The sequence below is a fragment of the Chelonoidis abingdonii genome, chromosome 6 (assembly GCF_003597395.2).
Source record: "Chelonoidis abingdonii isolate Lonesome George chromosome 6, CheloAbing_2.0, whole genome shotgun sequence".
NCBI lineage: Eukaryota > Metazoa > Chordata > Testudines > Testudinidae > Chelonoidis > Chelonoidis abingdonii.
Window position 1 is genome coordinate 102,697,628 of NC_133774.1, and position 27,800 is coordinate 102,725,427.

Below are 27,800 nucleotides of genomic sequence, written 5' to 3' on the forward strand. Positions count from 1 at the left end.
TGGGTGGTGGCAGTGTTACCAGATCTAAGCTAGTAATTAAGCTTAGAAGTGTTCATGCAGGTCCCCACATTTGTACCCTAAAGTTCAGAGTGGGGAAACAACCTTGACACTTGTTTGTCTGAGTGATTGGCTGAACAAGAAGCAGGACTGAGTGGACATGCAGGCTCAAAATTTTTACATGATTTTATTTTTGACTGTGGGTTTTTTTCTACTTAATTCTAGATTTGTAAATTCAACTTTCATGATAAAGAGATTGCACTACAATACTTGTATGAGGTGAATTGAAAAATACTATTTCTCTTGTTTTTTTACAGTGCAAATACTTGCAATCAAAAATACACATAAAGTGAGCACTGTAACACTTGGTATTTTGTGTTTTAACAGAAATCAATATATTTAAATAAATGGTATTCTATTATTGTTTAAAAGCGCAATTAATTGCATATAAATTTGATTAATCGTGCAATTAATCATGATTTTTTTAAAATCAAGATTAATTTTTTTTAATCGCTTGACACCCTTACTCTGTATCACTTGTTAAAAAATAATGTAAGTAAATGGTTATGAACAATGATGGAAACAAGCTTTAAAGTAGAACACAAGAATAAAAACAAACAAGAATTAATCTGTTAGGTCTGGGAGGCATCTAGAGCAATTATCAGATTGTCCTCTTTGTATTTTAGTCATAAGAGCTTAAAGTGAAAATAAATTTGCAATGCAAGATAATACTACAAATCAGAAAAGATATTTTTAACAGCAAATCTAAGACAAATTTAACATATAGCTCCAGAGCTATCCTGAAAACATTGAAAAAAATCACTAATTTCAGTTGATAAGCCAAAGGGTTTGGTTTGATGAGAGTTGGATCAGGCCCTTGGGTTTTTATATTGAGACCAGAGTGAACAGACTGGAACTCCTGAAATATGAATTTTTTTTTTAAACAAAACAAAAACCAAAAGCACTCCCAAGAAGCTTAAAACACTAAAAACCAAACAACAAACCAATAGTCCAAAACACAAGTAGCTTTGGTTTTTTTGTTAGGCCTCAGGAAAGGAAATCTTCATTCATAGGACTGAATGAGCTGTAAATAGTCTACAAAGAGACCAGTATATCCACTACATTCCCAAATACAGAAGCAGCTCATGAGGAGGAGGAATTTTTGGAGAACCAACCTCTAAGTAGCATAATCAATTTGCTGTGGCCCACTTTAAAAACCTCAGCTGTGGTATGCGATTGGCATAGTGGGAGTTTACATAAGTCATGTAATAGTGTGCACCTGCATGGGTTTTAAAGGGACAATGATGTAAAGGCAGTTTGTTAGATGGTCCAGAGCCTTGGCCCAGGAAAAGTCCCTTTTGTGTCTCTGGAAACTATCTTAAAAGGACAGTAGGGGATTTTTGTTGTCATGTCTTCTAAGTGCTATGGTAATACAAACAAACAAACAAACAAACAAACAAATGGAATTCCCTGGTTGGCATAAAGATCTTGAAGCAGTCATGTTGAAGGAGTCTGAGGACGGACTGGGAGACTCCATGTGGCTGGAGTATTAGACTGCAGGGTACCCACTGGTGGCAGAAGCCCTGATTGTGTCAGAACTGACAGATACTGACTTTTTTACTTGGAGGGTACAAGTGGAGAAGATGTCGCTGGTAGGGGGCCTGGTACTAGTAGACCCCTGGGCTCTATGGGATTTACAGCTGTGGCCTTCAGACACAGGAAGTACTAAATCCTTAGGGGTTGAACGAACAGAGCTGTTCTGGATGTCTTTGAAGCAGACTTAGGGAGAGACCTGCTCTTAGGCTTGTGCAAGCATTCTTTGCCTCCCCAATGAGACCCCGACTGGGGGAGGAGGAAGCTGTGGGTATGGATTCCCCTGCAACAGAGTCTGACCTAATGGTGACAGGCATGCTCCATGTCGATTCCACAGATCCTACAACAAGAGGTCTGCCTCCAACTGTAAAACATAGAATTTCCTTCCTGTGCTGTTCTGTACAGTGAGTGCCATTTCCTTATTAAATCCCTCCTGAAGACCCATGTCTTCTCCAATGCAATGAACCAGTGGTTCTCCCCTCTGAATTACAATTTTTGGTTGTGCCCGCACTCCCCACTTCAGACAAAAATAGACATTATATTTGCCCCTCCCCTTCTTGGATTTTCAGGGTGAGGGAAAGTGCATGTGACAGTCTCTAGAGGAAGAGCCAGCACTGGGTGTGGAGGTTGCCAGGAGCAGAAATTGGTGTGGCTGCGGCAGATGTTGACGCTGGCCCACAGGCTAGGGGGGCCACTGAGGTGAGTCAGGGGGTCCTCCCTCCCCAAGTCCTACCACATGGGGCTGGCCCAAGCCACCTGATGTCGCCACTCTCCCCTGCCTTCCCTCCAGAACTTTCCTTCACGTAGTGGGGCGTGGCCCACAGTTTGAAAACATCTGCAATAAACTAAGTCATATACTTATTTTGTTTATTAATTAATCTTATTTAAAACACAATGACAATGTATTCCATCAAGCTGTGCACCACCTTTGGTGAGTAGGCACATGGCATTACTGAAGTTGACATGATCCTTTTTTCCTTACCGGTCCCTATTTTTTTTGATAACCCCTCTCTGCATTATGTGTGAAATGTCTGTAAGCTCTTTGAAGAGGAATCATGTCTTTTTATTTGTATTAGGAAGTGCCTAGAACACTACTGAGTGTCATTACAATAAATAATCATTATCAATATAGCTATCATTTTAATTAACTGTATAACAACAGTATAGTTTTATATTATTTTAACACAGTGGTTCCCAAACTTTACCAATCTGTGAACCCCTTTCATCTAAAATATCAAGTCTCATGAACCCCCTCCTAAAAGGGAATATTTCCAGGAACTTTTTCCTTTACCTGAGTATAAATTATAAAAGCAGTGATCTTGAAAATATAAAATTTGTTTTTATGACATGCTCATTACACACTATTTATTATTATTCTTCATCATTACAGTATTTTTATTACATTATGAAAATGGCAACACTCTTCCAAGATCTCACTTTCATAGCTTGTATTACTTTGAATAAGTCTATTATAAGACAAGGCTCCAATGTTTCGTCAAGGCGAATCAGATGTGAAACAGCAAGAAGGTATTCAAGAAGCCATCTCAAATTGTTCCTCCTACATAAGCATTCAGGTCTTGAGCAGTCCAGGAAAACACTACACATTACAACAAAGCTTAAACTTGTTTTTAAAATTATTATGAAGAACAATACTAGCTGCCTATTTAATTTTAAAAAATATCCACCTCTCTTTCCATTTCTTATAAGGAGTTTTGAAGTTTAAATCTCGTCAGTGTGATAGACATACTTGCTTTGATCTGCTTAGCTTTTAGAAGTCCAGGGGCGCCGTGCAGCTGGCCCTGTGCTGCCCAGGTTTCCTAGGGACAGCTCTGCCATTAGGGATTTTTTTCCTGAGAACTCCCTGTAACATTTCATGAACCCCCAGGAAATCACGAATCCCAGTTTGGGAAAGGACAGTTACCTGTTCCGTAACTGGCATTCTTCGAGATATGTTGCTCAGGTGTATTCCACAGTAGGTGTGCGTGCTCGCCACGTGCACCAGTGCTGGATGTTTTTCCCTTAGCCGTACCCATATGGGGGAAGCACCACTGTGACCCTTGGAGTGGCGCCTCTACATCACGCTATAAGGGGAGCTGCGCACTCGCCCCACCTTCAGTTCCTTCTTGCCAGACAACTCCGACAGAGGGGAAGGAGAGAGGGATGTGGAACACACCTGAGAAACACATCTCGAAAAATGCCAATTACAGAGCAGGTAACTGTCCTTTCTTCTTCAAGTGATTGCTCATGTGTAATCCACAGTAGGTGACTCCAACCTATATTTGATGGAGGTGGGTAGGAGTTTAAGGGTTTCTGGGAAGCAGTACTGTCCTACCAAACTTGGCGTCATCCTGTACTTGGGAGACAATCACATAACGCGAAGCAAAGGTGTGGACAGAGAACCACATGGCAGCTCTACATGTGTCCTGGATAGGGACGTGAGCTACATAGGTGGCCAACGAGGCCTGAACTCTCGTAGAATGCGCCTTAACGATAGGTGGCGGGGGAACCCTTGCCAGGTCATAACACATGCGTATGCACGAGGTAATCCAGTGGGAAAGGCGCTGGGTGGATATTGGTTGTCCCCTCATCTGCTCAGCTGTAGCAACAAACAACTGTGAGGATTTCTGGAACGGCCTGTTTGGTCCAGGTAAAAAGCCAGTGCCCTACGCACATCTAGCATGTGTAGGCGGCATTCCTTGTCGGAGGAGTGGGGCTTAGGACAGAGTACCGGTAGGAAAATGTCCTGATCCATATGGAAGGCGGAGACTACCTTTGGGAGAAAAGCAGGGTGTGGGTGAAACTGGACCTTATCCTTGTGGAAGACTGTACACGGGGGATCCAAGGTCAAGGCCCTAAGCTCTAAGACATGTCGGGCTGATGTGATAGCAACAAGAAATGCTACCTTCCATGACAGGTGAGACAAGGAACACGTGGCCAAGGGCTCAAAGGGAGGACCCATGAGGCGGGATAACACTAGGTTTAGATCCCATTGCGGCACGGGGGCCCTAGCATACGGGAATGAACGATCCAGGCCCTTTAGAAAGCAGGAGATCATATTGTGAGAAAAGACTGAGTGGCCCTGTACCAGTGGGTGGAAGGCTGATATGGCCACCAACTGCACCCTGACGGAGGCGGGAGCTAGCCCTTGGGTCCTAAGGGACAGAAGGTAAATCGAGAATAAGTTGAAGCGATGCAGATGATGGGGAGTTTCCCCGCTCCCTCGCCCACCTAGAGAACCTGCACCATTTGGCCAGGTATCTCCATCGTGTGGACAGCTTTCTACTTTCCAACAGAACTCATTTGACGTTCTCCGAACACCTCTTCTCCTCCTCATCTAACCACAGAGCAATCACGCTGTCAGATGAAGCGCAGCCAGGTTGGGGTGGAGGAGGTATCCCCCTTCCTGGGAGAGGAGATCCGGACAAAGTGGCAGCCTCCGTGGGGGAGCTGCTAGGAGTTGCAGATGGGTCCCATACCGGTGTTGATGGGCCCAATCCGGGGCTATGAGGATGACCCGTATCCTGTCTGCTTTTACTTTTTGCAGGACTTTGCATATTAGGGGGAAAGATGGGAAGGCACAGAAAAGTTGGCCCAAGCACTGAAGGAGGAAAGCGTCTGAGATCGCCCCCCTTCCCGCATCTCCACTGGAGCAGAACTGGGGGCAGAGTCGGCTCTGGTCGGTTGCAAAGAGGTCGACCCAGGGAACTCCCCACTCCCGGAAGAGATGTAGGATGACTTCCCAGTAGAGTGACCACTCATACTGGTAGAAAAAACCCTGCTGAGGTGATCAGCTCTCACATTGTGGACGCCGGGTAGGGGAAAGGCTCGCAGGGAGATACTGTGGGCTATACAGAACTCCCACAGGCTCAGGGCTTCCAGGCATAGGGCCAAGGACCGCGTTCCTCCCTGTCTGTTGATGTAATACATCGCAGCCATATTGTCCGTGAGGACTCTGACCACCTTCCCGTGAAGGTGCCCACTGAAAGCTACGCACGCCCACCGTATTGCCCTGAGCTCCCTGACATTTATGTGCAGGGATAATTCCAAGGCCGACCACCTCCCTTGTGTTTGAATGTTCCCTATATGGGCCCTCTAGCCCAGGTCCGAGGCATCTGACACCAGGCCTAGTGAGGGGGAGATTTCTCGGAAGGGGACCCCTTGCAGCATGTTGTGTGGGAGGGACTACTATTGAAGGGCAGCAACTAACTGGGACAGTACCGTGACAACCTTGTCCAGCCTGCCCCGGGCCTGGGAATACTGGGAGGCCAGCCAGAGCTGGAGGGGCCTCATTCTGAGCCTGGCATGGCGAACCACATACGTGCATGCCGCCATGTGCCCAGGGTTCTGAAGGCACGCCCTCGCTGTCATCCTGGGGAAGGCCATGACCGAGGCAATGAGACCTCTGAGGGTCTCGAATGTGTCTCAGGGAAGAGAGGCTGTGGCCTCTAATGAGTCCAGTAGCACCCCTTATGAATTCTATGTGCTGAACTAGAACTAACGTGGACTTGGTCTTGTTCACCACTAGGCCGAGATCTGCGCATGTGGACAGGAGAAGTCCCACCTGGGCCTGCACTTGGGACCAGGAGGTGCCCTTGAGAAGCCCACAGTCCAGTACGGGAAGATATGCACCCCTCTCCTCCAGAAGTAGGGTGCTACCACCGCCATGCATTTGGTGAAAACTCTGGGAGCTGGCCAAATGGGAGGACAGTGAACTGGTAATGGTCCCCCCCTTACCAGGAATCGGAGGAAGCGCCTGTGTCCCTCGAATATATGGATATGGAAATATACATCCTGGAGGTCCAGGGCCGTGAACCAATTCCCTGGGTCCAGGGAGGGAATGATAGAGGCCAGGGATACCATCTGGAACCTATAGTGGACCATAAAACTGTTGAGATCCCATAGGTCTAAGATGAGTCTGAGCCCCCCTTTCGCCTTCGAGATTAGGAAATACCAGGAGTAGAAACCTTTGCCCTGGAATTCTACTGATACCCTTTCCACTGCCCCCAGGCGGAGGAGGTGTGCCATCTCCTGGTCTAGGAGGCGGGCGCGCTCTGGGTCCCCGAGACTCACCTGAGGCGGGGGATGGTAGGGTGTGTATGAGGTGAACTGCAACATGTAGCCCTTGGAGATAGTGTTAAGGACCCACTGGTCCGACATTATACGGGACCACTCCACACAGAAGGCAGATAAACGTTTGCAGAACAAACTTTATTAACTGGGGGGCTTCCTTGGCAACAGGCCTGGTGGCCCCTCGCAAAGAGTCAAAACCGCCTCTTTCCCTGCCTTTTGCCCTTCGAGGGGCCTGACTGTGGGGCTGAGCGGGACTGAAATTGGGACCAATGCCTCTGTTCCGTTGGTCTCTTGGGTGGGGGCTCATATCTGTTCCTAGCAAGGGGAGCCGAAGCCTGCGGCCTGGGCTTGTCCTTCGCTGGAGGGACATACAGGCCCAAGGTTTGCAGGGTGGTGCGGGAATCTTTCATCTCATGCAGGCAGACATCAGTTTGGTCTGCGAACAACGCTTTCCTGTTGAAGGGAAGGTCCTATATCAAGGACTAGGACTCTGCAGACAGTCCGTACAGGAGAAGCCATGAGGCCCTGCGCATGGATATGGCAGAGGCTATCGAGCAGGCTGCTGTGTTGGTCGCGTCTGACGCCTCCTGGAGGGCTGCTTTAGCCGCTGCTGCTCCCTCCTCTACCAGAGCCCTGAACTCCTTTTTGTCCTGCTCTGGTAAGAGAGGTTCAAACTTTGACAGGGACCCCCAATAGGTTGAAGTCTTATCAACTCAGTAGGGCTTGATGGTTGGCCAACCTGAGCTGGAAATTCACTGAGAAATAAATCTTCCTGCCAAACATATCCAGTCTCCTGGCATCCTTGTCTTCGGGGGTGGGGGTGGGTTGACTGTGACATACCCAGTGGTTCACTGATTCCACCACCAGGGAGTTAGGTGCCGGGTGGGAATACAAGTACTCATGGTCCTTAGCCGGCACGAAGTATTTCCTCTCCGCTTTCTTGGAGATGGGGGCCAAGGAAGCTGGGGTTAGCCACAGGGTAGTTGAGATATTGGCTACCCCCTGGTGGAGAGGCAGGGCCACCTAGCCCAGTGACGAGGATGAGAGCACAAGAAAAAGAGTCAGATGGCTCCTCCATCTCCTCAGCCTGGAGCGGGAGATTGGACGCCACCCGCTTAAGGAGCTCCTGGTGAGCCTTAAAGTCCTCCTGTGGGACAGGTGGCGGTGCCATTATGGCCTCCTCTGGTGCTGGCAAGGGGACAGGCAAGGTGCATAGGACGTTGGTCGATACCCAGGTCAGAGTCCAGGTGCGGTGCCGTCGACTCGAGACCTGTTGACTTTTCCCTCTACCGAGGAGGGGAGGCCAAAGAAGCCTGGGATGCTCCTGCCACCGAGTGAGATCTCACCTGGGTGGGCATCTGCAGCCATGGTGCCCACTGACACCACTGCCCCTGCCATGGTGTGCCATGCCACTGATCGACTTGGGGGCTGGGCAGCACAGTTTGTTCTTGCTGAGCCGCACGACTTGGACATGAGTGGCTGGGTGCCGATACTGAGGTCACCGTCAACCATACGGTAGCGTAGGAGTGGTGAGAGCGACGGTGCCTTCTGCGTGACTGGGACTTCGACAACAAGGATCGGTACCCATCTGAGGTGCTGCTCCTGTACTTGCCCCGGTGGCTGGAGCTACAACGCGCTGATGCCGGCAGACTGCGAGAGGAGTCCCGTGTGCAATGTCTGGTAGAGCGGGAACTCAAATCAGAGCGTTGATGTCAGTAGCATCAGGATCGGCTACGGTAGCTGCAATGCAAGGAAGAGCGTTGACGGCGCCTGTCCCGGTGCCTGTGTCCCCTGTCACCAAGTGTGGAGGAGCCCTGAGGTTCCTGTGCAGGTGGCATGCCGGTCAGCCTGAGTGGGGTAGAGGGTTGGCGTGAGCTGTGGGAAGACCGTGCTGAATGAGGAAGCGAGCGGTCCTTGGAGTAGGGACTGTGCCGCTTTGGGAAGGTCTGTTGTGCTCCCAGTGGCGGCCTCCCTCGAGATCGGGGGCCCATCTCGGGCGGTGCCCCGAGTACTGGGAGGGTTAGGATGTCACGCATGGCCTGTGTAGCCTCCGGTGTTGATGGCATCCTCACCACAGGGGAGGCACACGCGGATGGGACCGGCTGCTCCGCTCAATGTGAGTCGGAGGCCCGAGTCCCACAGGGGATTGCGGGCTGCCCAGCTCAGGTCCGGCCTCACTCCTTTCCTTCTCTCAGCGCTGCTGAGTCTTCCTTTGTTTCTTGGAGGGGGAGTGGTGCCGGCTACTGGAGGGGACTTCACTCAGCACCGAGGATGCAGTGCCGGGAGCCGAGTCCGTTCGGCGTGGTGGTGCCAGGGCCAGCACTGATTCCATTAGGAGCGCGTGAAGCCTAATGTCCCTCTCCTTCTTAGTCCGCAGCTTGAATGATCTACAGATCCTGCAGCACTCACTTATGTGAGTTTCGCCCAAGCAGCAGAGACACTGAGTATGCAGGTTGCTTCTTGGCATAGAACTGTGACAGGAGTCGCACAACTTGAAGCCTGGGACATGGGGCATGCCCCAAGCCCAGTCAGCTAACTTGAGAAACTATTGAACAATTGGAACAACTGTACTACTAAGGCTAACTAGAGAAGCTTCAGCAAGGCTGGAGCATGAAGTTCCGACTACCTTCACTGGCAGCAGGAAGGAACTGAGGGTGGGGGGAGTGTGCGGCTCCCCTTATAGCGCGACATAGAGGCTCCACTTCAGGGGTCGCAGCAGTGCTACCTCCTTACAGGCACTGCTAAGGGAAAAACTTCCAGCACCGGTGCACATGGCGAGCATGCACACCTACTGTGGAATACACAGGAGCAATCACTCGAAGAACCACCACTGTTTTAACATTACATAACTGACTCTCCCTTTTTTTCCCTTATTCCCAAGACTTGTTTAAAGATGATGGTCTGATTCTCTTAACTCAGAATCGTTTAGTACTTTGTTGTTGAACTGAGTATTTTTAAATGTTATGGGGGGCTGTGTAAGTGAAATGTGAGATTATGAAAATTCACATAAAAAAAAGATGTGATTGCACTATGTTAAAAAGTAAATCCCAACATGTAGTTTTCAAATCTGACTGTTATAAAACTGTTGTAAACCTATAGAACATTCCGAATTTATTTTATTTATAATCTTTGATTTAGAATAACAAGAAACATCTGTAACAGTATTGCCAATCTCAAACATTCGAAAATCACAAGACAGGCCCCAAATCATCAAGAGATTTTCTTTAAAATCATAACATTTGCAAAAATATAACATTTGTGGTTTGTCTGTTTTTTCTATTTGCTCTCTGCTTTTGGAACTTCAGGGTGTGCTTGAATCATATCTTTAAACCAGTGGTTCTCAAACTTTTGTACTGGTGACCCCTTTCGCATAGCAAGCCTCTGAGTGCGACCCCCCCTTATAAATATATAAAATAAAGTGTTTTTAATTTAACACCATTACAAATGCTGGAAGCAAAGCGGGGTTTGGGGTGGAGGCTGATAGCTCGGACCCCCCATGTAGTAACCTCGCAACCCCCTGAGAGGTCTGACCCCTAGTTTGAGAACCCCTGCTTTCAACTCTCCTCAATGGGTATGAAGGTTGTAAGTTTACTGTATTTTTTAAATGAAAGCTGAGATTTCTCATGTAGTCATCTGCCTCCAGGAGCTGGGATGTTAAAAATACATGAAATAGCATGAGGCTCAAAATAAAATTTCAGATTAGCAACACTGCATACGCAGGCTGGGGGCACCCTGATGAATATTTAAAATTACAAAACTAAATACAAATTTCAGTCATCTTCCCTCTTCTATGAAGCAACAATTCTAAATACAAATAGCCCGTTCCAATACATTAGCCAGTACTTCAGACACCCTAACTCCGCTCGGAGGCCGAGTAAAACAAATGGGCCACACTGAATGCTCTGAAAGTCGGCAATTCCAGGCTATTTTAGATAAGCAGTTTCCAGGGTCCCAAATAGCCTGGGATAATTCAGTTCTTCGTTCCTTTTTGTTATTGCACTGGTCCTGCAAGGACCTGATTCTGCAAGGTGCTTAAGCACATGTCTAATTTAGTCCTAATGGGAATACTGTGTGCTCAAAAATCTTGCTGAATTAGGGCCTTAAACCTCAATCCAGCAGGAACTCAATGTAAAGCATATAAAGATATGAGCAAGATGCTGAAAATAAGGGCCTAAATGCTAGGAAAAGACAATTACTGTAAGCAAATTGTACATGCCTGGATACTTGTTTCACCTCTTGGGTCTCTGTGCTAAATTTTCAAAGAAGCCTCCTAAATGGCATTGCAAAATTTGCAAGTCCATCCAAAGGCATGCGTGCACAAAACTCTGGAATGAGCTTCTGCAATGCAATTACCTGTTTTCTGTGCACCACAAACTGCTGCACACACACATTTTGCGGCTGTAATGTAAGAAATTGTTTTCAAATACTGGACCTTTCCCTTAAAAAAAAATAAATAAAAAAAGTCTTGATGACAACTGCGCTTCTAAAACAGATATTAATTAATTTCTCAATTTACAACAGTAATAACGACCTTTACATTTGGAATTTCCTGGCAAGTGGCATTAGGCCCAGTGCAAAGCCAGAAAACCCACAGCTACCTCAGAGAAGTAGCACAGCGCACAGCTAGCAATAGCTGCAACTGTCTACACAATTTACGTCAAAACTACATGGCACTGTGAGTGTATTTTTATCATTTCTTGAGACTTGTTTTATTTGGATTAAATATACTGCAGTTAAGGCCTTTTACCATATTGCACTTATTCAGCTAAGCATGTAACAAAAGAGACAAAATGGCAAATTGCATACCGTTACTTTAAAATATGATCACATGGGTCTGAGTAAATTTATCTTACAGACCAAGTTTAAAAAGTTAATTAGAGCTGCAATTTGTTTTCTAGAAATGAATTTGGGTGTCTGCTGAGGTAATTTTCAGTGGAGTTGCTATAGTGATAGGCACAAGGTGTATTAGAAAGGTAATGTGTGTAACAAGCTCCTGGCAATAACTCTCTGCTGATGTCAGGAAAAAACAGCTACAGCATCACAGCATATTTAGGATCTGCACGCTGACAAGGAACAGAAAGGCACCTGCTGTTTTCTGGTCAGTGTTAAAAAGGAGTGCCTTTTTTAAGTCCCGGTCCTGAAACGACTTACACTGAAAGGCTACAGAGCCATAATGCTGTTAGTGATACCTTTTGAAATGCACAGTACTCCAAAAGTACCACTGTATTTGCCTAGTGGTACAACCAAGTGGGGTAATGCCAACCTAACTGTTTTTATATTTTCTGACATGGTTTTCTGTAGAGATGGCATGGTTGAACGTGATACCAACATTCTTAACTTTGGAATAAAACCACAATGGTTTTCATGAGGGTTGCCAACCCTCCTGGTTTGGCCAGGAGTCTCCTGTTATCGGGCTCTACCTCCTGGAGGCTACTGACACTAATCCGGGAAATTTTAGGCCGCTAAAAGTACGGTGGCGCAGCAGGGCTAAGCCAAGCTCCCAATCTGTCCTGGCTCTGTGCTGCTCCTGGAAGTGGCTGGCATGTCTGGCAGTGGCTCCTAGGAGGAGACGCAGCCAGGGACTGTCTATGCGCTGCCCCCACGCTGAGCGCTGACTCCTCAGCTCCCATTGGCTGGGAACGGGGAACCACAGCAGGTGTAGCCTGCAGAGCTGCCTGTGAGCCTAGGAGCTGCTGCTAGACATGCAGTTGCTTCTGGGAGCTGCCTGAGGTAAGTGCCGCCCATCCAGAGCCTGCACCCCAAACCCCTTCCTGTACCCCAACTCCCTGCCCCAGCTCCCTCCCACAACCAAGTTCCCTCCTGGAGCCTGTACCCCAAACCCTCTCCCACACTCCAACATCCTGCCCCAGAATCAGCCCAGGGCCCCTCCCACATTCCAAACCCTTCACTCCCCCCAGCCCAGAGCCTGCACCATAACCTCCTGTTCCAGCCTACTGAAAGCGAGTGAGGGTGAGGGAAAACGAAAGACGGAGAAAGGAAGACTGGAGTGAGTGGGGGTGGGGCCTTGGAAAAGGGGCAGAGAAGGGGCGATACAAGGTGGGGCAAAGGTGTTAGGGTTTCTGAGATTAGACAGATGGCAACCCTATTTCTGACCAACCTCTGTGTGCTGCTCTTCAGGAAGGTGAGCACAATCCCCTTCATCTTAACCTTGTAACCAATATCTCATTCAGTCCTGATACATTTCCCCAAAGTTTAGTTACTCTCCAAGGCACCCATCAGTGCCTGTTCTCAGCTAACAGTATCCAAGATTAATTTCTAGTTGTGTTACCTAAAAAAAGAGAGATTTTTTGACACACAATAGAATTAGAGAGAAGAAATCATAAAACAAAAGTAAAATAATACTCTTGTTTAAATAAAGCAACAGAATATTGAGATTTATATATAGCAACAATTTCCAAATTGTGGTTGGTCAACCAGTGGTGTATGCAGAGCACTTGCTAGCAGTCTCTGGGGAACTGGCCTGTCTTTCTCCTTGTGCCCATGGAACATGGATACATGGCGGAGGAGCCAGCTTAGCTCCCTCTACTACTGACTGCTGCCGTGAAGGAAGAGTCAGGAAACATGACCTATTCTCTAAGTTAGCAGCTTTCAAGGAAACTGTAGTTGGTGATAGATTGTTTACAACTGAAGGCGAACAGGGAACAAGACAGGTGGGCAACATGTCCAAGCGCAACAGAGAAAGGAGGTTAGGTGACTGGGCAACAAGATCATATGTCCAAGGGAATGTGGGAAAAAGGAGGCAAGTGTCAGGGCAACTTTTTCGAGGGGAGAGGAGTACCAGGCAACAGAGGAGCACGGGCAGGAGAAGAAAGAGACCAGGTGGGAGGGAAGCATGCGCAAGGATAGGGATGGGGACGATGGTGCAGGGAAAGAGAGGAACAGAACGGATGGGAAGGGAAATGAAATGAACAAAACTGGGCAGAATTATTAAGTCTTTTCCAAAAAGGACAAACATCATCATTAAAAATGGCTAAAATGCAAACTAACTTTACTCCTATTACTTTACCATGTAAGCAAGTGCCAGAAGAACTTGGTATAATCACATATGTGAGGGAAGGTGACCCCATGCGCTCATGACTGAGAGGGGAAGTATCTGTTAGAATTGATATTTATTATTTGTATTTGGGTAGCACTCAAAAGCTAGGGTCCTGTTGTGGAGGGTGCTCTATGAAGATGTGGTCCACACAATGAATACATTTGAGAAAATATGTCACATACAAAAACACCTGTTTTTTGGTCTCATAGTTTGAGCTGCATGCCTCACTCTTTCCTCTCTAAGTCCCAGAAAGATGTCATACGTTTGTCCTTGTCAGCTAAAATCCCTCCTTATTTACATGAATACTCTCTTGTCCCAAAGTCTATAATCTTCATAACCAAAGCTAAAAGCTATGTGAGTTAGATCACCTTCCGAAAACAGAGCAGACCAAAACTAATTTGAGTCTAGTCTGGATGTCAAGTGTCTTGAAATATTTCAAGGGTCATTGGTAAGTCTGCGAGACTGTCATGGAGGTCATGGGAGTCATGGATTCCGTGACTTTCCATGACCTCCATGACTTCTGCAGCAGCCAGCAGCAGCGGTTTGGGTGTGTGAGAGGGGAGTTAGGGTTTGGTGAGGTGATTACCTGGAGTGTGGATGGGTGTCCGCATGCTGCGTGCTACTGGCGCCTGCAGGCCCCGCTCCTGCAGCTCCCATTGGCTGCGGTTCCCAGCCAATGGGAGCTGCGGCAGCCGGTGCTTGTGGTGGGAGCAGCGGAGGAGCCCCTGCCCTGGCTCCTGCCTCTGCTGCTTAGGAGCTGCAGGGATGGGGAGTTGGGTAGGGACTCTCATCAACCCTCCTCCCCCAGTACCAGCAGGGGTCCCAGGCTGAGCACTGTGGGCCCCCCGCCATCCCAAGTAACAGGGAGATTCCCGCCACATGTTGCGGCCCAGCTCCCTCTCCCCCAGCACCAGAGGGGGTCATGGGTCACCTTGGCCCACTCCCCCAGCACCCGTCGCACCCCCAGACCACACCCCCCAGAGCACACCCCCTCCACCCAAATTTTAGTCATGGTAGGTATTTTTAGTAAAAATCATGGACAGGTCACAGACCTGTGAGTTTTTGTTTATGGCCCGTGACCTGTCCATGACTTTTACTAAAAATACCCGTGACTAAAACGTAGCCTTAGTCATTGCTACTTAAAAAAAATAAGAACCCATTAATATAGTTCCACATCTTTGGGAAGGACTGATTTTTTTCCCCAAGTAATCAAACAGTCCAGTAGACTCAGAAAAAAATACTGCCACCTTCACCAAGGAACAATTCTGCAAGTTGAATTTCTATAATTTCAAACCAAAATTGATATATAGACTTTGTATAACACTATGCCAAGAAAATGCACTAAGAGGGTGGGGGGACAAGAAGAAAGAAAGAGCATTCTTATAGCCATGATTTCTATTGAACTGCAACACTTATTGTCTCCAAAGTAGTGGATGAGACAGGGTGGATTTTATTTAAATCACTAGTCAGGAAGACTCGATTTAATCATGATTTTCTACATAAAAGTGCATTCTTGTTGGTTGTTATAACTTTAATACATATTCTTCACCACTCAGAGATAGATGTAGGTATCATTTTTAGAAGGTACACATTATACATTTTTAAATGGTGATTTCATTGGAAACTTTTCAGATTAGTTTTACAGCTATATCAGAAAATGAATGATTGTTTGGTTATTTCATTTACCAAAGATAACTGAAGCAAATATTTATGAAGCCATTGGGAGGATTTTCTTGCCATGCTCTATTAGGAGGAGAACGCCACCAGACAAGACACTTAAATTATTTTATTTAATATAATATATGGAGATATATCTATCTGATAGAACTGGAAGGAACCCTGGAAGGTCACTGAGTCCAGCCTCCTGCCTTTGTTAGCAGGAGCAAGTACTGATTTTGCCCCACAACCTTAAGTGGCCCCCTCAAGGATTGAACTCACAACCCTGGGTTTAGCAGGCCAATGCTTAAACCACTGAGCTATCCCTCCCCCAATGTTAAGTGTTCTGGATTTTTCTCTTCAACATCAAAAATATAATATTTTAACAAAACAAGCACATGACTCTCACTTCTCACATTTATCTCCAGACTTCTTTTCTTTGTCCAGATCTATTCCACCCCCAACAATCTTCTATTCATTGAACTTTCTGAAACTGCACTTTTAAAGAGAGGTAAGGGATTGCCTCTGTGTACACAAATTTGCAGAGGGACAATAGAGTTGAGGTCTGTTATTTCTCACCTCTATATATCATTTATTTATTTTTAAAACACATTTTTGCTGTTAACAGCATATTACCTCTGGAGACACAAATCCACAGTTTGAGAACTGCAAAACTAATGGTATCTTCTGAATCTAGACTGAGCACTGAGTCCCCTTGGGTAGATGGAAAGATTAACCTAAATAATCTATACCGAAGCCTCTGGAACCCCATAAGATTGGGTCCCTAATCCATGAACAATTGGAAGACATTAACAAAACTCTTCTTAAACATGACATGAAAATATTGTCTCATACTAAAGAATTAGAATTTATAATCCCTATTCCATGATGAGATATCTTTGAACTACAATGTATCTTAATTAAAACTATCTTTAGATAAGTTTTTTCCTCAAAAAGCATTTTATCAAAAAAATCTGATTTAAATTAAAAAAACTATTAAAAAAATAATTGATTTTTATCCACCCTGGGGTGAGATAGCTGTGATGAATCCAGTTGGCAATAAGAGCCCAATAAGTCTTCCAAAGCACAGACCGGCAAGGCTAATGGAGCAAGAAGTACCTAGCTGAATTTCATCAGCATAATGATAAGTCTTATGTACATGTGATAAATTCTTGAGGGAGGCTGCATATGAAACTTGTTGCCAATGAGACAGAATTGTATACTATCATTTTCTGAGTAACTTCTAAGTATGACTAGAACCACTAGAGGACAGTTCAAGTCACACCATCAAAAATTAACCTCCAAAGCAACAAAACAAACCTGCTGAGATATCCACTGTCAGGAAAAGGGTCAATCTAAAGCTAACAAGAATTTGTTCCTTTAAGTCTGCCAGGTCTCCGCCATGACTTGCTATGACATAGGAAATCAGGTGACCTTTTTTGTCCAATGGAAAAGAGAAAGCTTGACCAGGAAACCTCAGAATAACTATTCCCCACATACTGTGTCACAGATTAGGTTTACCAGTAACATTCTACAGGGAAGCACGTTCATATACGTCCAGCTGTAAAGCCAAGGGGCTCAATTTTTCCAAATACAATGGTTGGAGCTACACTGGAGTAGTAATAGTGGACATTTTCATCTTATTCCCAACCTAATGTTCTGAGGACAAAACGCAAATACAAATTTCCAAAAATTGCAGCAGTTCACAGGCACAAATTAATTCCCAGAACAAAGTCTTCACAAATAATATCTCTCATACACACACCAGACAGAGACACTCTAAATGACAATAAAACCCTTTGTTTACCCAGAGTTTATGAATAAGGCTGCCTGAAAAAGAGAGAGCAAACAATTTAATTGACCTCCTCATGCTCCTGTCTTTTGGCGATCTGGCTGCAATAGAGCAGAGACTGGAGCCACTCTGGTTTTGTTTTTGCAAAATCAAACTCTGGCAGATGAGACTGTACAAAACCAGCACTGTCCTGCCATCTACTTCAAAACAATAAGCTGTGATTTTTTTATTGTTATTGTAATAATTTTTTATACTAGTTGATTTCAAGGAAAAAAATCTTACATTCACAATTGTTTAGAATGTACATTTTACATGCCTCAAAGCACACACAAGCAAAGTATTTCTTGGAAAAATGTCATATTTTAAAAGCTGATGTAGTGGGATTTTTCTAACCTCTAGGATTGATGCCAACAAAACTGAGATAAGTATCCTCTGGGTAATGTCACAGTAACACTGTTTTATGTATGCAGTGAAGTAAATGGAATTGATTTTCAGTGTATTAAAACAAGCTGTGAACAAAGCTATAATGTAAACAAGTACTGTCTGCCTCATTACAGCTTTTATCAACTTGGGAAGGTTCATATTCCTGGGGCTTCATGCCATATTCAACTTTATTGAAAAGTTAACAGGCAAGTTTGAGAAAGCTGTTTGAGTTTCCAGAGTGTACCTAACATAAACATAAAGAGAATGCAATAAACCTCTTGGTTGTATGTGTAGAGTGGAAAGTGAATGAGGAGGACAAGGGTGTTTGTTTTAGTCTTATCCCATGCAAGCCTTGCCCAACTGCCTTTCCCAACTTGGACTTTTCTACACAAGTACTCCCAGGCAACCACTACCAGCAATAAGTCTGAAAAAGCAAATAATCAGAGCCAAAGAAGTTTCCACAAAATTTCAAAACTCTGCTATTTGGGATGGGAAATGAGGCTGAACAATTAGTCAGGTAGCAAAGTAAATTCAGAAGTATAAATACATATATAAAAGCACACACTGCATAATTATTGTTTCACTCTCTTCCCTTCAGAAGTTTTTGAATTTTTATCTTAGGATTTTCTATAGCACCTTATTTTCTAAGCACATTTCATTTTCCATGTTATAGGTGAAACCGTGTTATATTGAACTTGCTTTGATCCAGTGGAGTGTGCAGCCCTGCCCAACCAGAGCACTGCTTTACCGTGTTATATCCAAATTTGTGTTATATTGGGTAGCATTATATTAAGATAGCGGCGTGTGTGTGTGTGTATGTATGTGTGTATATATATATATATATATATATATAAAAAAATTCCCCTCTCACCCCTATGGGTGGCATGTGTCTTCCTCAACCTCGGGTCCTCTACCAGAGGCCTGGGAGTTTGAGGGTTCTGCGCAGTATCTTAGCTGTTCCTAGCACTGCACTCTTCTGGACAAAAAGAGAGAGATTTGCACCACTGGGACGACTTTGGCCTTTCCTTCCACATTCTCTCAGTTCTTCTTTCAGCCTGGTACTCTCTCCAGCTGTCTCATATTCCTTTCTTTCCTGATGTGCTGTCACTTGGCACTGTGGTTCTCTCTTGACCGTGAGCCAATGCACCGCCAAGATACAGAGGCTAGTTACGTATACCCAGTTCATTGTTTGAGTTATGGTGTAGTCCAGGACCGATTCGCTCACGAGGGCCTCTATTGACTTTCTAACATACACGGAGGTACTCCTCTCACTTGACTTGGTAATCGGTTCAAGGATATGAATTAGCTAGTTTCTCCAATGATCTAATTGCCTCATATCAGCTTGCTGTGCTCTGCCAGATGGCAGGAGGTGGCAGTGAAAGTTCAGCTTCAGGTGTGGGCTGCAACACTTCCACTTTTGCTTGACCAGCGTCTCTGTTGAGTCTGGGATGTAATGTGGAGTTGGCTATCTCAGCCGTGAGAGCACTTGCTCTTACTAGTGTTGAACGTGGTAACTAGCTGTTTCGCATAAGTGATGGATGTAGGCATCTTTTTGTTCATGCACAGTCCAGGATACGTTCATATACCCCTCCATTAGTCTACGTTGGTATGAGCATTCCATCAATTCCACGGTTCTCTGTCTCGTCCATGAAGGTTTGTTCCAGTACGCCACTTAATCGTCAGATGGCCTGGCCTCAAACACTGGCGCGGACTTGGTATAATTCCGGGCGACGTCCGAGCTGGCATGACGCTCCTAGCTCATGCACTCCATATTTGAAGGATAGGTCAGTGAGAGCGTTGGGGTTTCTTGTTGCCAATGGACCTCCTACTGAAAGTTGGGTAACCACCAGGATTTGAACCGCCGGTCGCTCGTATCAAAGGGCCGCTCTAACCACTACTGCTATCCAGCTCGCTCATATATAAGTGATATAATATATATATATATATTATATATATAATAATATTTATATATATTATATATATATATATGATATTAATATATATATTATAATATAATGAGAGAGAGAGAGAAAGAGCACAAGTGTGCGCAAGCCATTTTCCTCTGACTATCCTATCTCAATGGAAGGCTATAAACTGTATGTTACTTGGGGCAAGGGCCTGTCATTTTTATTTGCCTTCAAAGCTATATGGACACCTATCTTGTTGTATAAATATTATATAAACAATAGTATCTTCCACAACACTGCAGCATGAGAGAATACCTGACAATACACTGGAACAAATTATTAAACAATCAATTTGTAAGCATCTGGAGGATAACAGGGTGTCAAGAGCAATTTGTAAAGAGCAAATCATGCCATACCAACCTAATTTCCTTCTACGACATGGTTACTTGCCTAGTGGACAGGGGGAAGCAGTAGACAAGACATATCTTCATTTTAGGAGGGCTTTAGTCCCACATGACAGTCTCATAAGCAAACTAGAGAAATAACGTCTAGATAAAATTAGTATAAGGTGGCTGCACAGTTGGTTGAAAGATCATGCTCAAGGAGTAATTATTGACAGATTGCTGTCAAACTGGGAAGGCATAACTAGTGGGGTCCTGTGGGGGTCAATACTAGGTCTGGTATTATTTAATATTTTAACTGGATAATGGTGTGGAGATTATAAAATCTGCAGATGACACCAAGATGGGAAGGGTTGCAAGCACTTTGGCACATAGGATTAGAATTCAAAATGACCATTGACAAATTGAAGAAATGGTCTGAAATCAACAAGATGAAATTCAATAAAGACAAGTGCACAGTACTTCACTTTGGAAGGAAAAATTCAAATGCAGTAAGTGGAGCATAACTAAGTACCACTGAAAAGGATCTGGGGGTTACAGTGGATCACAAGTTTAATGAATCAACAACGTGGTACAGTTGTGAAAAAGGCTAATATCATTCTGGAGTGTATTTACAGGAATGTCGTATGTAAGACACAGGAGGGAACTGTCCCACGCTACTCAACCCTAGTGAAACCTCAGCTGGAGTACTGTGTCTAATTCTGGGTGCCACACTTTAGGAATAATGTGGACAAAGGGGAGAGGGTCCAGAGGACAGAAACAACAATGATAAAAGGTTTAGAAAACCTGACCTATGAGGAAAGGTTAAAAAAAAAACTGGGCATGTTTAGTCTTAAGAAAGGAAGACTAAGGGGGGACCTGATAACAGTGTTCAAATATGTTAAGGGCTGCTATAAAGAGGACAGTGATCAGTTGTTCTCCATGGTCACTGAAGGAAGGACAAGTAGCAATGGACTTAAACAAAATAATAAAATATATTATTTTACCCATCTTGTGTCTCAGAATACAAACTGAAATTTCTCTTGAAAGGAAGAGAGACATATTACCGTCTTAAGGTTAATCGATATATTATATTGAGTCATCTTAATGTTAATAACTGGCTGCTGGAGTGTTTCTACAGCTTTAGAAGACTTCTTTTGGTGGCCTGAGGTGAAGGGTAGGGTTCAGTCCTGGAGCTGCCATCAACATTGGCCTACCTCTGAATTCAATATGTGTGGGGCATTAATCCATTAAGCAACCAGAAACTTGTGGGGTGCGTGGGACCAGAAAGAATTTTTCCTTCTAACAGATGGAAGAGTTTGAGGGGCTTCATATTTATCAGGTATCTGCTAACAGAAACTACAAAAGATGAAGCTGCTGAGCAGAATCCAGGACAAACCGCCTACGCTCCCTTTTTCCTTGTGGTCAGACTGAAAAGAAAAATAGTGTTGTTACTCTATTTTTTTTGGCTACAACCCAAACTCTGCCAATTTTGATGCCACTCACAGTAGACTGCGCATTTCCTTCTTTAGTTAAACACTGGAACAAACTGGCTAGTGAGGTTGTAGAATCTCCATCAATGGAGGTTTGAAAGAACATGTTAGAGAAATACCTGCCAGGAATGGTCTAGCTATAATATAGTCCTGCCTTGAGTGCAGGGGACTGGACTAGTCCTACATGTCTATGATTCTATAATATTATTGTCACTCTCCTTTCCTGCATGTTTTGAGCAGCAGTAAAATCGTCAGCATGTTGATATTATATTGTTTTAATTAGAGTTCAGAGTCAACACTCCATGCAATGTATAGGGACAATTCACACCTCTCAAAGCCATAATGTTTCAGCCTGTCTGGAGACTCGGGTACACATTGCTGCACTGATTTACATCTGGCTTATATGCTGAAGTATATCTTTGCAGCCTAAGGGGCTAGATGTTTAATTTTTTTAAATTGAAACTGAGACTCTGGAACACAAAATATAACAGCAAGGGTTGAGTACTGACTTGCTGAACTGCTGCTAACGGGAACTATTTAACCCCCAAATTCTACAGGCGTTTGGGGAGCGATATGTGGCTTCTCAAGCAGACAATTGTCCTTCATCTTAATTTTGTTCTCTGGCAATTGTGTTTCTGATCAACTTGCCAAATCTTGTGTGAGGTGTGAGCGTGCAGATGTTGAACACATGGCTGCAGATGAGAAGGCAGGTGAGAAGCTGTGGGAGGTTGGAGGGACAGAATATAATGGGATAAATTAGAAAAAAGAAATAGGGTTTTGAAAGAGAAAGTTTTGTGTGTTGTGAGAAGTGAGCAATGAAGAAGTACAGAGGAAGAGGTACAGAAGACAATATACGGTAAGAAAAGAAGGAGAAACATATAAGGTAGTAGAAGCAATAGAGCGGAAAAATAAGAATCTTACTGTAACAGGGTGGCTTGTCCCCAGGCTAGAGAGCCTTGGACTAAACCAGCCTGGATTATAAAATAAATTTCACCTGGGATGAAGTGGGTAATCCAAGATAAACGGGAGCAGGAAGCTGCCAGGGAAGGGAGTGTGTGCGTGTGTGTGTGCGCGTGTGTGTGTGCGCGTGTGTGTGCGTGCACTTCAGAGAAGTGCCTGAGACTGACAGACGCAGGAGGCCTGGTAGTAAGGTCAGGATAGCCAAGGAACAAAAAACTGTGAAGAGTTGGAATTGAGACAAAACTGTGCGTTTGTTTTGGACTCTGGCATTTTGTGTTTGATGAGTTCTGTTGTCAGCCTGGTGAAGAAGAAATGAAAGGACTGTGGACTGAGAATGTAGTTAGAACTTTTTTGACTGTTTAAAAGGGGCCCTGCTGAGGGGGAGACAGAGGCAGGTGGTTTGTTCTGGATGCTTTGTCACACAGGTATCTTTCTCCCTGGCTAGTGACTTCCCAGGCTAATGGCAGCTGAATATATTTTTCAGCCCTAAACAACTACATTATAATTTTTCAAAAGCAAAATCAAAGTTAGTTTGGTTTCTACTATTTGGTTTTCTTGTCTCTACATTTTATTTGCAAATAGACTTATTAGAATATATGATGTGTATAAAAATATAGAGATTCTCATTTCTGACATTTGATTGCTTATTATTAAATTCAATGTTGTAATTAATCCATAATGTGGACTAGAAGCTATTAAAAATTGCAAACAATAGTAAATAAAAATTATTCATGTTATAAAATGGCAACATTCTGAGGTTAAAAAAAAAAAATCAGCTACTGCGCATGCAAATAACTGCTTTTTAAAAGGAAACGTACCAGAAATTTGCTGTTGTGATTGTATAATAAACTCTGTCCCAGTACTGTTAATATTGCCCAAGGGAGCTATTATGGTGAGTGCTGTGAATGATTTCTTGGAACCATAAATGATCCTAGTCTAACTCTGGCTGAGGTAGTATTGAACCCCAAAGCATGATGAAATTCCCCAATCCCACTTACTCCCCTTCCATTTTTTTCAAGCTACCATTCAAAAAAAAACTTCAATTAAAAAAAAAAAACTGTATTAAAGTTATATATGGAGTTTGACTTATAGTCTCTTTGCTTTTGTGGTTCCAAGCTAAAGGCTGGGCTCTGCCCATTTCACCTTGCTGGTTTTCTCCGCACTGCAACAGCACTAAAAAGCAAACAGTCAACCTAGTAAGTCCCTAAAAGTCCCCATACTTCAACTCTCAAGGATGTAACTGATATACAATTTCCCTTACAATTTTGCTAGTTTAAAAAATGTATGATTGTCAGACTATTAGCAAATGAAACATAATACTGTGCATTTCGCATAGGAGGGATTCTTTGGACCCTGTATGCCACTATCCACTACGTAAGAGCAATACAAGCTCTCTACTGGCTGAGGGACAATTCCCCTCAGTCCAGACACTGTGCAGGACAACAACTCTCTTTCTGGCAGGAGTGCTAAGAGTGGGAGGGGCATACCAGGACTGGAAGGGGGTGAGGTCCCACCATGGCCATGCTGGGTAACTCCAAGTTGCAAAGATGACTATAAGCAATCAAATACTCCCCAAATACTTACATTATATTAAAGAGGTACTAATAGTGTTGTCTTGAGACAGAGATACAGGTAGGTGCTGTACAAGCTTCCTCATGCTGCTATGCAAGTGAATCTCAACCAAGACCTGTATTACACCTCCTATGCCCAATACAACTCAAATTTAAATAAATGAGTCTTCCCATTGACTTCAGTGGGTGCTGAATTGTACCCTTATTTCCATCCTGGGTGTCCCTTGAAGAGGAGCCTCCACTTATGCCAAACCGCAAGGTGGCTTTGCCATCTGAACAAAGAGAGGCTGGAATGAGATGATCTATTTCATTTGTCTTTCTAATGTACAGGCTCCATACAGAAGAAAACTGATACCATGGGTGCACAGCCAGTGGAAGCTATGTGATTTTTTGCCACAGCTCAAATGATCAGAAAAATATGCTAATTAATGTTACTTTCAATGGAATCACCAAGTAGTTCTGAGTCATAGACAAGCATTTCCTGTCACACCAGAAGAATTTTACCTCAGCTACCTCATTGGAATAACTCAGTACAGTCAGATTTCTTGGAGCTAGTTTGCAGACTGTTCTCAAACTCCAAATGTAAACCTCCACAGCATTATTTTATGAAACTTTTGACTCAAAAAATATAAGCACAAAAGGATTCCAGGCCAAGGTTAACCAGTGTTGATTTATAACATCAAGAATTCAACTTGCAATACTTTTAGAGGCAAATTTAACCAAAGATCCTTTAAAGATTGCTTTCTCTTTTCCAGTTAAGTGGATTGAAGTTTCTTATATTGTGCTAAGAGTGGCAAGTATTTTGCACTCCCTTTAAAATTAAGTTTAGTTTTCAATTAAGAGCTGGCCTTCCTGACAGATATTTTGTTTTGGTTTCAGGTCCAGTTTGTTCTTCCTGCTGCTTCCAACAATTTTCATAAAAACTTAGATCACAGTTGCACAAACACAAGAACATTAACAAGCTATGAGGCATCTTTTAACAATCAGTTTTCCTTTCGTTAACATAAGAAATATTATAAAACCAAGTGCACTGACATCAAAGGAAGTATTACATCAGCTTAAGTTTGTCACTTCCCTGTCATCAGAACTGCAAAATAAATCTTGGTTATACTGAAGAAGGCAATAAAAAAGCAGGGAAGATAGGAATCAAGTGAAGGGATGCTACTCTTACCAACTCTGTTAAGTTTTAACCATTGGATTTCAGAACCTCACTTCTATTTGTGTTACTTTCTATATACACACCCATGTGTGCACCTTTGGCTCAAAAGAGCTGTCCAAGGCTGTCCCTCTGCCCTGTCAGAGGCTGAGGGCTTGTTTTCACTACCGGGGTAAGTAGACCTAAGTTACACTACTCCAACTATGTGAATAATGTAGCTGGAGTCAACTTAGCTTAGGTCAACTTCCCGCAGTGTCTTCACTGCGCTGAGTCCCTGGGAGATGCTCTCTGGTCAACTTCCCTTACTCTTCTCGGAGAGCTGGAGTACTGGGGTCGATTGGAGAGCACTCTGCCATTGACTTAGCCAGTCTTCAACAGACCCGCTAAATCAATCCCTGTTGCATCGATTGCAGCAGCGTTGATCTCCCCGTAGTGGAGACCAGCCCTGAGATATTCAAAGGAGCCAAGGGTATGAATACAATAAATAAAAATGAATCATTATAATAGTAAAACATTATAAGAGTATTAACTACTCTTATCACAGCTTTATATATTATAATGGATGCTTGTTTTTGGAAAACTACACTACAGTACTAGCAGTAAATGAGATCCATCCCCTCTAATTTTAGCCTTGGTAATTCAACGTACAAAGCATGTGCTGGTGTATATATACATTGTATGTGCCTACACATGCTTATATTGTGGGTACATGCAGACACATAGCTTATGAGCCACTCTAAAATATAACCAGAATTTTATTTTAAATTAGAAAGTACAAAAAAAAAATCCAATTATACATATTCATGTATACTTACTATTTAGTTGAGTCCGATAGCTGATATTCCCGCCGTCTGTCATAACACTCTTGGATCCCAGGGTCATTCCATAAACTCTTTATTGCATCTACGAAGGGATTCTCAAATGCTGATACCTTCTCTATATCAACTTCTCGAACTAACTGTGCATGGGCCTAATTCAAAACAAACAAAACAATAACTTTCACCCTATTTTCTGTGTTTGCAGATACCTCATACACCAGGTATTTAAGCTGTAAAACTGACACTTACAAATTGGCTATTTCATTATTTTTTTCATATTTATATGAGATTTGAAAAATCCATTTTGTTTTGATTTGAGAGATTCTGGATATATTTCCTTGCTAGGTGAATACATATCCAAATACCTTGGGAAATACTAGATTAGAGGAAAAGCTGGGCTAGCAGCTACCGCAGTTGGGAGAAATGGTGTCATGTGGGGTGTGGAAGGCTGCAGGAGAAAGCTGAAAGGGATCCCAGGGAATGAGAAGGGAGAGATGTCTTCATCAACATATCAGAGGGATAGCCATGTTAGTCTGGATCTGTAAAAAGCGGCAGAGTCCTGTGGCACCTTACAGACTAACAGACATATTGGAGCATGACCTTTTGTGGGTGAATACTCACATGCATCTGACGAAGTGAGTATTCACCCATGAAATCTTATGCTCCAATACTTCTGTTAGTCTATAAGGTGCCACAGGACTCTTTGTTGCTTTCATCAACATAGAGATTTCTGTACATTTTATGTGGATCAACATATCATTTAGTTTCATGCTGCTAGAGACAGGTAAAAAGACATCTTATTTGACATATCTAGTAACCTGTTGAACCCATGCTACCTGCACAATGTGTACCAGGGATGGGTCTGTGCCAGATCAAATAATCCACATTCATATGAAGATGAGCATTTTATAAGTATCTGCATTCAAACAAATGAATTTGGTGGTTGGAGATGGGAAGAAATGTTGTACTGGCAGGGAAGAACTGATACCTCAGAATAAATGGTGAATAAGTATAGATAGCAGTGGTATGTGAGCTGAGGGAGAATGACGACTAAGAATGAATCCACACTAGAAAAAAAGGTGTTTTTTTATGTCGTTGTGGTTTCTTAACCACACTAGCTAACACTCGATAACAATAAAATCCTAGCGTGGACAAGGCAGTTATTGTTTTAACAGAGGTTATCAGACTAACACTATTAAAGCTATACTGGTAACCTGCATTAAAATGATAGTGTTTCGTCCACACTCAGATTTAACCATCTGTTAGCAAACGTGATAAAAATCCAATCTTTTTTCCTAATGAAGAAAGGTTGTAAGGGGTTGTCCACACAAAAACTGGAACTAAAAGAATCAAATCCATTGTAATGCATTATTATGTTGCAAGTTTCTGGGTGGGTGGGCACGCAGTCTTACTGCAAAATAAGTGTGTCCTATTTCAATAATTTAAGCCAATAAACTGCTACAATTTGCACATTAAAATATATTTAGTAGGTCAAATTTTCAAAGTAAGTTCTATTTGCACTTTTATCTTACAGTTTTTCCAGGTGCAGTCTTGTTGTATATAAAACTAAAATTAAAAAAAACAACCCAAAACAAAAACAAACAAAAAAACCCCCAATAACCAGTTTACAATCTCAGTAGATTTAGACACTGAGGGAAAAAAGTACAGTTGCCTTTTACCATTCAAAGAGATCCCCTAGAAAGGGGACTGTGATTCTATAGCAAAACCTGGCTAAAACAACTACTAAAAGAATAAGCACAAATTGGATGCCTAGAAATGGTCTCTAACTACAGGTCAAACAATATTATACTGAAAACTATGGAGATTCTTTAAAGCACCCCTTAAGATAGGGAGCTGCTTACTGGAAGTGATCTTTAGGGCAGATGTCAATGTCTTGAACATGATTAAAAACATGTTGGCAAGGAAC

The 27,800-nt window shown here is 43.6% G+C and overlaps 1 protein-coding gene across 1 annotated transcript in view; it reads right to left on the bottom strand.

The window, feature by feature from the left end:
* Positions 1-27,800, bottom strand: part of LOC116830805 (guanine nucleotide-binding protein G(q) subunit alpha) — a 225,718-nt gene that overhangs the window by 62,110 nt on the left and 135,808 nt on the right. Inside the window, exons 3-4 of the mRNA XM_075067498.1 lie at positions 25,871-26,025; positions 23,472-23,501 (exon numbers count right to left, since the gene is read on the bottom strand). Coding sequence (XP_074923599.1) covers positions 23,472-23,501; positions 25,871-26,025 — 185 coding nt within the window. The remainder of the gene's footprint in view (positions 1-23,471; positions 23,502-25,870; positions 26,026-27,800) is intronic.